The sequence below is a fragment of the Oreochromis aureus genome, linkage group 7, assembly GCF_013358895.1.
Source record: "Oreochromis aureus strain Israel breed Guangdong linkage group 7, ZZ_aureus, whole genome shotgun sequence".
Taxonomy (NCBI): domain Eukaryota; kingdom Metazoa; phylum Chordata; class Actinopteri; order Cichliformes; family Cichlidae; genus Oreochromis; species Oreochromis aureus.
The window spans coordinates 32,048,923-32,059,415 of NC_052948.1; the positions used below are offsets into that span (position 1 = coordinate 32,048,923).

Sequence of the window (10,493 nt, forward strand, 5' to 3'; positions counted from 1 at the left end):
TAGTTACATGAGCTATTTTTAATATTATTGTAGTCAGCTGTTAAGAGTACAACAGCAGTTTGGAATTTATTTTACTTATTATTTTACTTACTGAGCTCATTTTTCTATTTTATTCAATTTAATTCTATTTAATTGAGCCTTTTGGGGTTGTGTTTTTTTTTTTATCATATGCACCTTTTTTGTCCACGTCCTTTTATCCTTTTTTTCCCAATTTTTCTCCAATGTGATTTGAGCGTCTATGTAATAATTTTTCAGTTTGATTTCTTTTTTAAGCTATATTGTTCAGGCTTCCACCATATTTAAGCTCTATGGTTATTGGCAGTTTTTAGTGTTTGGGTGCCTTTGCTATAAGGTGAGAATTAATATTTTAATTTAACTTTACCTTTTAATGTTACTTTTAAAGAGTTATAAAAAATTACTATAAATGTATTTAAATTATTTTTAAAAAGTCAGTCATCTTGATTTTAATCACTAAGCTCAGCAATTTTTAAATAGACTTGAAAAATAAATACATAAAATACATAAAATAGTGTTTTTGTTTGTTGAAGAAAAACAACACTAACCGACAGCGACCTCTACCGGGCAATATGGCTATTTATTGAAGAATCTCCAGAAATCGTCCAATCGGCGCTCGGATTCTGTGTCACGTGACGGTGCAGCCGCGTAGAAGAAGGAGCAAACGGCAACATCAAACATGGAGGTGTCCCCGTTCAGCTTCACTCCGGAGAGGTACTGGACGGAGGAGAAAGAGAGGGCGCTTATAGCGTTTTTCTCCAGTAAGTGGCAGTCTCCGTGGCAGACTCTTTTCACACCGCGTGTAAAGACGTTTTTAAAAGTTGCCCTTTTCGTTGATGTGTCGGAAGCTGCAACATTTGCGGGCAACGGTTGCTGGACGAGACCAACGGCTGTTAGCAATATGAGCGACAGCAGAGAGAGACGAGCAATGGCGACCGGCAACTGAAGTCAAGTTAGCTGGTTTTCGACTGAAATCGGCTGAAAAAAATCAGTTCTCTGCATGTTTTTCTGAGCTGTTTTCTGCACAATTCAATAAAAAAAAAAGACATAAAAACATAATTTTAGCCAATTGATTTAATTTAAATGAGTAGAGCAGACTTTTATATTTAATCTGTATCTAACATTACTCCAGTGTTCATTTTTTTTTTTTTTTTTTTTAGATCTGTAGCGTTTATCATAGTGAATAACAGCTTTAAACATATTTAAAAAATGGACAGTTACTAATCAGTGTGTAGCTGTTAATAATTATAGGTTGTTCGAATAATTAAATTGGTGAATGAAATATCCTTGAAGTAATGAATAATGTCTCCAGATGTTCCCACAGTTTTCCACATAGGAATATCTTTAAAATACTGTTATCATGTATATAACATGGCCAAAGAAAAACAATTAACTTTAATAGAGACTAGATAGCACCACAAGTGCTAAACAACAACCACAGTGATGAAAATGACAGCAACACTGATGTGTATGTTACTGGGATAGGTGCCAAATTAAAGGAAAAATTACAATTTTTGAACCTTGCAAATGTTGTTTTACATTTTTCTAGCCCGGTTTGGCCCCTTAGACAGAGGCGCACTAACAGTACAAGTTTGTTTTGATTTTATTCTAGCTTATCACACTCTAGACCCTTTGAAGCTGCGGTTATTTTAGCTATATCTTCTTTGTTTCATTTCTCAGAGCACAGCTGTCTGTGGAACCACAAGTCCGACGGTTATAAGAACCGGCAGCTGCGATGGAAAACCCTGGAAACACTGAGGATCCTGCTGTCAACTCTCCCACCTCCAGTCCCATTCACAGGTAAATCAGCAGAAAAATAAACCAAATCTGTCAAATTCATAGACCGTGTGTAATAAAAGTAAAACCTTAAACCTGCATTCTCATTAATGGCTAGCAGGGGAATTTCTGTGCCCAGTACTAGGAAGCAAGCTCAGCAATACCCAGGATATATTTTGGTTATCTGGCTTCACTTATCCTAACAACAGCAATCAGGCAGAGCAGTAACAAAGGTGGTTATCAATTCGATAAGTTAACACCGGCTTTATTGAGCTAAGAGGACGTTCTCATGAAAGGGTGGTGCTGGCAGCATCTGAAAAGAATAAAAAAGGCTAGATGATTTTTGACAAAACTATTTTTGACATGTGACAGCTTTGACAGCTGTTTGTACATGCCGGGTTTATTCTGTTTTTATAGTTATTGTTTATCCTGGCTGTTGAACTGCAGCTGAAAAATGAAACCATTTAAACATGGTGTCAGATAGCTGCTCTTTTCCAGTCTTACTGATCAAAGCACTTTAAGTACAGACCATTAATACGAAATTACTGTATCATGCTTTTCCTCTCTCGCACACACTGCTGTTTCTTTCAGTCTGTTTTGTGTGTTTAACCTCTTCATATCTTCTCATAGTACAAGTTTCATCTTACTTTGAAAAATCAGCTGCTCTGTTGCCAGTACACTTATCAGTAATTGTGGTCAGGTACTGCCAACACCCCTTTCATTTGTACACACAGGGGAAGCCCTGGGTTAACTTAACAAGTTGTTAACCAGCTTTGTGTAACCGCTTATGCTGCTTGTCAGTGGGTATGTTGAGCTCGCTTTGTAGCACTGGGCTGAGGGTAATCCCATTCAAGCTTCTGTGTGAGTCTCTGTGGCCTCTTTCTTGGCCACTTTCTTGATGGCTCAGTCATTAGTTGAAGTTTTTTAGTAAAATATTAAGTCCATTATTTCAAATTATTGCTATTCTAAAAGTGAGAAAACAGGATCCGGTGTGCGCTCATCAGCTGACGAGTGTGAGGTTTGACAGTCAGATGTACCCTTTAACTAATTTACATGGGGTTTTTTTTCCCAAGTGGAAGACATCAAAAACAAGTTCAAGAACCTCCGTACAACTTTTCAGCGTCAGTACAAAATGGTTAAAGCAAGTAAGGTGTGCAACCCGGACGACGAGTTTGTGCCGCAGTGGAAGCACTACCATCAGCTCATGTTCCTGCAGGGCTGCTGGGACCAGGACGACCACGACTCCGCCGCCGGCGAACCGCCGCTGTCACCACTGAACGCTCTGCAGGAAGAGGGCCAGCCTGTCCTCACCTCCCCAGGACTCATCATCTCCTTCCTCCCCACCCCGTCCACGTCATCCGCCTCCTCCTCGTCCACCTGTGTTCCCTCCAGTGTCATGATTAAATGTTACTGGACTGAAGAGAGGGAGCGAGCTCTGATTTCTTTCTATTGTGGTAAAGAAAAGATCTTTTTCAGCTTCAAAATCATGAGTTTTTACTGAAGAGCAGTACATACTTAGACAAAAACCTCAGATTAAGTAACTTTTTGAGTAGTTTGATAGCTGACGGGATTCCTGTGTGGTTTTTTTCCACAGAGCACAACTGTCTCTGGAACAAGAAGTCTGAAAACCACAACAACCGTCAGCTCAGACTGAGGTTGTTGGAGGCTCTGAGGAGCCAGCTGTCCGACCACACAGTGTCGTTCTCAGGTAAACAGCACCGTTTTTCACTTTTTTTGTCTTGTTTTCTTACAGAAGGAGCAAACTCAGGATTATTCACCTGATTGCGTACCTCACACTGTTTGAGGGCTTGTGTCCCCCAGGTGAACAGCCACCTGCTTTAAAGCTACTTTTTTTAATTAGTGTATGTGAATTTAGGCTAAAACTTGCACCACTAGGGGGCGTTTTACTGGTGGCTGTACTGTTTTCTGATGTGTGGTAGTTCTTTTCAGCCTTGCCTTTTCCTCTTTTTTTTTTTTTCTTTTTTTTTAATTTGTTCATTTCAGGCACAACAATAAAGTTGAACATAAAGTGCACAAAAAACAAAAACAAACAACAAAATGTACCTGAAAAGGAGTGGGATGAAGAAAACTTATTAAATCCCACCCCTATATTCACTTATCAACAGAAACAATAAACTTCCCGCAGCTACGCCCAAGCAAAACAAATAGAACCTTCATAACTGAATACAGAATATATTAATTATAAATTGCATTACCACAGGTAACAGGCAATAATAATTACAAGTAACAAACACACATACATATACATACATACATATATATCTACACACACATGTACATATATATACATACACACACTTTTTTTTTTTTTTTTTTTTTTTTTTCCCCTTGGAATCCATACCAGCAATGGTAAGAGAACAGACATTTCAGAGCACACTAACACCATCATTGATTATACTGTGACCAGACCAACTGTTTGTAGAGAAATTTAAATCTATGAATATTTTTGCATTGTTTCAGTTGTAAACTCAGACTGTTCCAGATTTTCACACCACATACAGACACACAAAAACCTTTACGGGTTGTTCGAGTTCTGGGTAATTTGAATTGTCCAAAGCCTCTCACATTATAAGCCCTTTCTCGAATTTCAAATATAGATTGTAAATTTGTAGGTAGAAGTTTATTAAAGGCTTTGTATAAGATTATGGATGTATTGTAATTAACCAGATCCTGGAATTTAAGTAACTTTGCCTGAAGAAAGAGTTTGTGAGTATGATCTAGATAACCAGCCTTGTGAATAATACGCAGTGCTCGTTTCTGTACTGTGACTAATGGATTAGTTGTGTTTTTATATGTGTTTCCCCACACTTCCACACAATATGTAAAATATGGAAGAACCAGAGTACAGTACAGAGTACGAAGTGCATCTTTATCAAGGTATGGTTTCACTTTATTCAAAACTGCGAGGCTTCTGGAAATTTTGGTTTTATGTGTCTGACGTGGGGTTTCCATGAAATTTTGTTATCAATTATGACTCCCAAAATTTGTTTTCACTCACATTATCAATGGGTACACCTTCTATAGTAATTGGTAATTCTATATTATATTTTAAATTACCAAAAAACATTGCCTTAGTTTTATTTATATTTAATGATAATTTATTTATATCCATCCATTTTTTAATTAATTTTAGCTCCCTGTTTACGGTCATTACAAGATCGGTATAATCATCGCTACTGAAAAATATGTTAGTATCATCTGCGAACAGTATGAGTTTAAGTACTTGAGAAACATCAAAAATATCATTTATGTAAACATTGAAAAGTTTTGGTCCCAACACTGACCCTTGGGGAAGAAATTTGACAGGTTAAATGACAGGTTAAATAAAGGTTACTTTGACTGGCTGCCCCATCTTGTGGTACAAACTGGTATTACATGAAAGCAGAGCCCAGTCCCAGTTCAGCTTCAGCTAATGTCTCCTCAACATCACTTTTTTGAATGGCAGTTGCTTCTTCACATTCTCTTGATAAGTTTAGTTATTTTGGAAGCTTTTAAAGGAATCATTCAGTATTTTGGTAAGATTTCTTTGGAAACCTTCAATGGCTCTCCTGGATTGGGCTTTCGGAGTTGGTAAAGAGTGAATGAGGCTCTATGGAAATTTCCATCATGTTACTCATAGAAAGGGTCACAACAATAGAGTTCAGTTTGGGGAATTTTAGAGGATTTGATTGTAGTAAAAATCCTTTCTGTGTGCATTAGTGACGCTACAGCACCTTATAAACCTTTATGGCAGAAAGTCAGACAACTTCAACTACCACCAGCTTCCTTTACAACCATGCAGGTTTCTGCTGTGATTTAACGATCCTTCTAACCACTAGTTAATGTTTGGAAAGTGGCACCGTCAGGAGAGAACGTCCCATTGTAAATCCTTAACTGACCAGTCAGTGCTGATTATAAGAAATGCGCTGTTTACTTTTGTTATAGCTTCACCCTATGGTGAAAAACTAAAGGATATAAATGTTGTCTTGTTTCAGTTTGGACACATTATCAGTACGGTCTTTGTGAAAAATAAAATAAAATGTTGGTCTTTTTGTTTAATAGTGTTATTTTGACCCTACTCTCTGCCGTTATTGAGAGGAAATGCCATTCTGCTGCTCACAGGATGTGCTCTTGCTCTACTGAAATGGACCACCATTCCCAACAGTTATAGCCCTGTAAGCTGTGCTTATCATACCTCTCCATAGTTTGTGTCTCTCAAAGTACTCTGTAATTAAAAGATTTGCACTGGAGCAATTTAACAGTATGAGTACCACTCACCCAAAGCACAGACTATAAATCTTTGGGAAATACTAATTATCACTCTCCTCAGCTCACTGTATTTGTGAAACTGTTCCTTTATATATGTTTACTTCATTTTAACATCAGCTGAAATATACACACGCAGTGATTTCATACAGTTAGATGTCTGCATACTTGTATAAATATTCTAAAATAGAGAAGATGAAAGAAAAACATTTTTTTTTCAAAATGATAAAGTCGTGTTTGTGTTCTTCAATTTCCAGAAGCTCTGAGCTGCTAAATGTTTCAGGTTTCCAGCATAAAGTGATTTCTGTGTTGCTGTTTTTGCAGTTGAAGACATAAAGTGCAAGTTCAAGAACCTACGGACTGTTTTTAACCGCGAGTTCAAGGCGGTCCAGGCGAGCAGGGTGTCTGACAAACCCTACGTGTCCAAATGGAAACACTACCAGCAGCTGCTTTTTCTCTGCGAGTCCTGCGACGAAGACGACGGCTCTGAAGATCTGCAGATCCTGACACCGCAAGAAGACAAGGATCGGGAGCACGGAAACCAGACCCCGTCCTCCACCCTGAGCAGTTTCTCCTCCAGCTCCAACCAAACCAGCAACATCAAACTCAGCACCGCCTCCGCCCCCTCCAGCTCCACTCAGAGTGACGCCAAAACCGGGACAAGCGCTGGGTACCAAATCTTCCTCCCTGCAGCTCCGGATAACCTCAGACTAGGCAGCCAATCAGCCACTTCCACGTTGCCAACTTCTCCATCCAGTTCACTGCCAGATACCAGATCCTGTACCAACCCCTCCCCTTTAAATTTTTCTACAGCCAGTTCGGTTCAGCCAGACAACAGACTGAGCGCTGACACCCGCTGCCTCTGGAGCGAGGCCAAAGTTCAGCAGCTCATCTCATTTTACTCCGGTAGGTGGCAACACTCATCATGAATGCTTGTTACCCTTTAGACTTACCCTCTGCTTGTTATAGCTATCACTGCAACAGAGAGATGTTAGATTTTTGTTCTTCTGTGGAGTTTGTAGGGATGTGCTGGGAGCTGCGTGTTTGGTTATAGTGGTCATCAGCTGTTAGAGGCAGCTGAGAGAGTCTCTGTACGTCTCAGACACTGCCATGCATGGTTAAAAAAGTTGCACGTAGCAGGTTTGATGTGAGAATTGATGTTTTTTCTTCTGTTCCAGAGCACAGCTGTTTGTGGAACCACAAATCTGAGAGTTATAGGAACCGTCTGCTGAGACAGAGCCTGCTGGAAACGCTGAGCAGCATCCTGTCAGACAACGAGACGGTCCCATTCACAGGTAACGCTCCTGCCGCCTAATGTTGTCACCACACGGAGCCTTTAATCTGAACTCACAGCATCTCTGTCGTTTCTCATCCTTTAGTGGAAGACATAAAGACGAAGTTCAGGAACCTGCGAACCATCTTCCAGCGTGAACACAAGGCGGTGAGCTCCAACAAAACATGCGGCTCAGAGGACTTCTACCTTCCAAAGTGGAAGCACTACCGCGACCTCATGTTCCTCTGCGACTCCTGCGACGAGGATGAGCAGCCCGAGAACGTCCACTTCTGCCAGCTGCAGGACGCCGGTCTCCTCCACATGGACAGCCAAGCCCCACCTCCCCCCTTACACTACCGTGCCACCAACCAAACTGTCTCCAAGCTGAACACGCGGGGTCTCAAAGCCCCACCCTCACCTACACCCCCAGATTCCCAGCACTCCTCCCCTTCCTCGTCCCCCTCCCCTTCCACATCTTCCTCCCACACAGACAGCAGAGTATCTGGACGCAAGCGCACGAGCCACCGGGCGACCGCCACCGAGGTGCTGGACCTCATGAGGACATTATGTCAGACCCAAGCAGCATCCCCACATGCAGGGTTCCTGAGGTATGTGGAGGAGTGTCTGAATGAGACGCCGCCTGACAAAGTGAGGAAGCTGAAGAAGAAGATAATAGAGACGATTCACAGCATGTCAGAGGATGTTTAGTGTGCTTATTCATTCATTTCATTCTTGTTCTCAGCCCGAGTCTAGATCTCGTGATCATCTTTTCTAATAGCTGTGACGCTTTAATCTCAAAACTTCGGTACAATGATCATAATAACCATGATTTCAGTTTTCAGGGGCTCTTCCAACATGGAGCTGTTCCACTTCCTGTTCATCCACATCATGCAGGATAGAAATGAACTGAGCTAAACAGCTTAAATAGTGAAAAACCCACATTTCATTTTTTAGAATGCTTATCAAAACGCAGCATCGATAATGTAGATTAAATAAAACACTTGTGGCATTCGGCTTTAGATTTAATGTAGACGTAGATGCTGTGACATATAGTGACCTAAAACTCATAGAAAACTGTTTCACCGCAATTCAAAACTGTCTTGACCACTGTCATCACAAACATGATGAATATGTCAGCAAGAAAAATTGTAAAATTTACACTCCTTCCAATAAAAACATTGTCCCCCCCCCAACAAAACAAAAACAATAAACACATGACCCCACATTTCTGGGGGAAAAAACTTAACTATGTAAGTAATACTGTAACATACACTGAAAGCATCAATATAGCTGATAAACAATAATGTGACAGGAACACTTTTAAGCATTTTATGCAAAGGACAAAGTCCTGAAAATAATATGATTTGCACAAGCTATGATTAAACTTAATATGTACAGCCTGTGCTAAGAAATGTTTCCAAATTCTGTAGAAACATTTAAACCAATATAAAAATCAGTTTCTAAACAAAAACACAGATTTGTGAACAGACACTATATAAACACTAATTAAACGTATATAATTCACTTCCTGGCTCCCTAATTCTGCACTTTATTGAAATTTTGCAAGCCCTTCTTGCAGATTTTGCATGGATATCATAGATAACAGCAAACTGATTTTTATTTAGAAATTGTTTGAGAACACTACAGCAAGCTGAGGCATCTTCCTCCTGTGCAGGTTTATCCCAAAGTAATGAGGTTCATCCCAAACTGGTACATCCACCACTTAAAATCAGCATCACCACGTCCATATTCAGTGTTTACAGAGATACAGTGAAACTGCGCTCAGTCCTCTGTGTAATTTCAGACTTGGTTGTGACATTCACGTATAAAGACTTTATTGATCAAGAGTCCTTTGAAAGTGCCAAAGTTTAGAAAAAGATGGGCTCAGCACTCTGTCAACAAACCGGTTTTGGACATTTTGAAGAGCTGCGCTGTCGACAGTGACTGACCACAGATCCTGTAGAAATGTAATCAAACTTTTCATGTGTGTCCTCTTTATTTAACTTGTTATAATCCTATTGTGTCATAATATTTAAATAATTTGCTTTTTTTTTTTTTTTTTTTTAACAAAGCCAGAAATGTTACTTTTGTTAAAATTGTATAAACTTCTCTTAAAATGTAAAAATGTCAACATGTAAAGAGTTAAACCTTTAGTTTAAATGGTTTTGATGCAATAATGAACAATTGCAGCACATGCTATAACTGACAGTTTAGTTATTATTATTATTATTATTTTTATTATCATTGTGTAATTACTTTTCTTTTTGGCTGGCATTTGTTTAAATTCGATTCAGTGCCTTATCAGAATCACAGTAACTGTGGACGTTTTTGTTCAAATAAACCTACATTTACAAACCTTTATTCACTTTGCTTTTTGACACATCAAACCAGGTTTAACTTGAGCTCTGATTTGAGCAACACGATATTACAAGTTACAGTTGACCTTTCAACTTGGCAGCAATTCCCATCAAAGGGATGTTTTTAAAACCTGCTTTTACCTCATCTGAAGAAGAATTACAGTTTAACTTGAAATATAATGCTGTTAAGTAGCTTTTTAAAGTACTGGAATAAGAGTACGTGTAAGCCAAGCAGTCCATATTCATTTTAAAATGAGCTCAAGCAGTTTATAAGAAGAGGTTTTGGAGTTATAACAGTCAGGAAGCACTGGGCTCAAAGCAACCCAAAAACATTTTTAAAGATGCAGCTGGAAAAAATAATTTGTAATTAGTAAATATTTATTGACACAGCCTGACCGAGATCACGATCTGGGCCTTGAAAAATGTGAATGAGATTTTGGACTTTTAGCTGTATTTTCATAAGTTTCACTTTTCACTTTCACTTAAGATCAAAGTGGGCTGCTTGTGGCTCACAATGTAAAATTAGTTTAATATGCCTGATCCATACTATCAAGATGGATAGGGGAACAAAGTCAAATGACGTTGGTATTTTACAGCCTTTTGGTTGTAAATCTCTTGCAATCCACTAGATGGCAATCTCTTAACATACTGCAGTCTCCTCAGCACCAGCCTCGGCTTCCATATATCTGTCATGCCTCAGAAACTACAGCTGCGGGGATCATAGTCTCTTCCTGTGGAGTTTGTCTTGAATGTATTACACAGTATTTGTATAATACAAACACTAAACAGTATCCGATACCCTCGAG

The 10,493-nt window shown here is 39.3% G+C and overlaps 1 protein-coding gene across 1 annotated transcript; it reads left to right on the forward strand.

The window, feature by feature from the left end:
• The first annotated feature begins 585 nt into the window (after positions 1–585).
• On the forward strand, positions 586–9,691 carry LOC116311388. The gene is made up of 7 exons (XM_031728490.2): positions 586–776; positions 1,696–1,815; positions 2,865–3,245; positions 3,386–3,499; positions 6,382–6,963; positions 7,236–7,352; positions 7,437–9,691. Exons 1-7 carry the CDS (start codon positions 695–697, stop codon positions 8,036–8,038), a joined length of 1,998 nt encoding a protein of 665 aa, XP_031584350.1. The 5' UTR covers positions 586–694; the 3' UTR covers positions 8,039–9,691.
• Positions 9,692–10,493: the final 802 nt, after the last annotated feature.

What these genes read in the sequence shown, in the direction of transcription:
- LOC116311388 (XM_031728490.2), top strand. Translation starts at nt 695, where the DNA reads ATGGAGGTGTCCCCGTTCAGCTTCACTCCGGAGAGGTACTGGACGGAG. An exon ending in TCTGATTTCTTTCTATTGTG is followed by an intron (nt 3,246 to 3,385) that starts GTAAAGAAAAGA and finishes TTTTTTCCACAG; the next exon opens with AGCACAACTGTCTCTGGAAC. An exon ending in GCTCATCTCATTTTACTCCG is followed by an intron (nt 6,964 to 7,235) that starts GTAGGTGGCAAC and finishes CTTCTGTTCCAG; the next exon opens with AGCACAGCTGTTTGTGGAAC.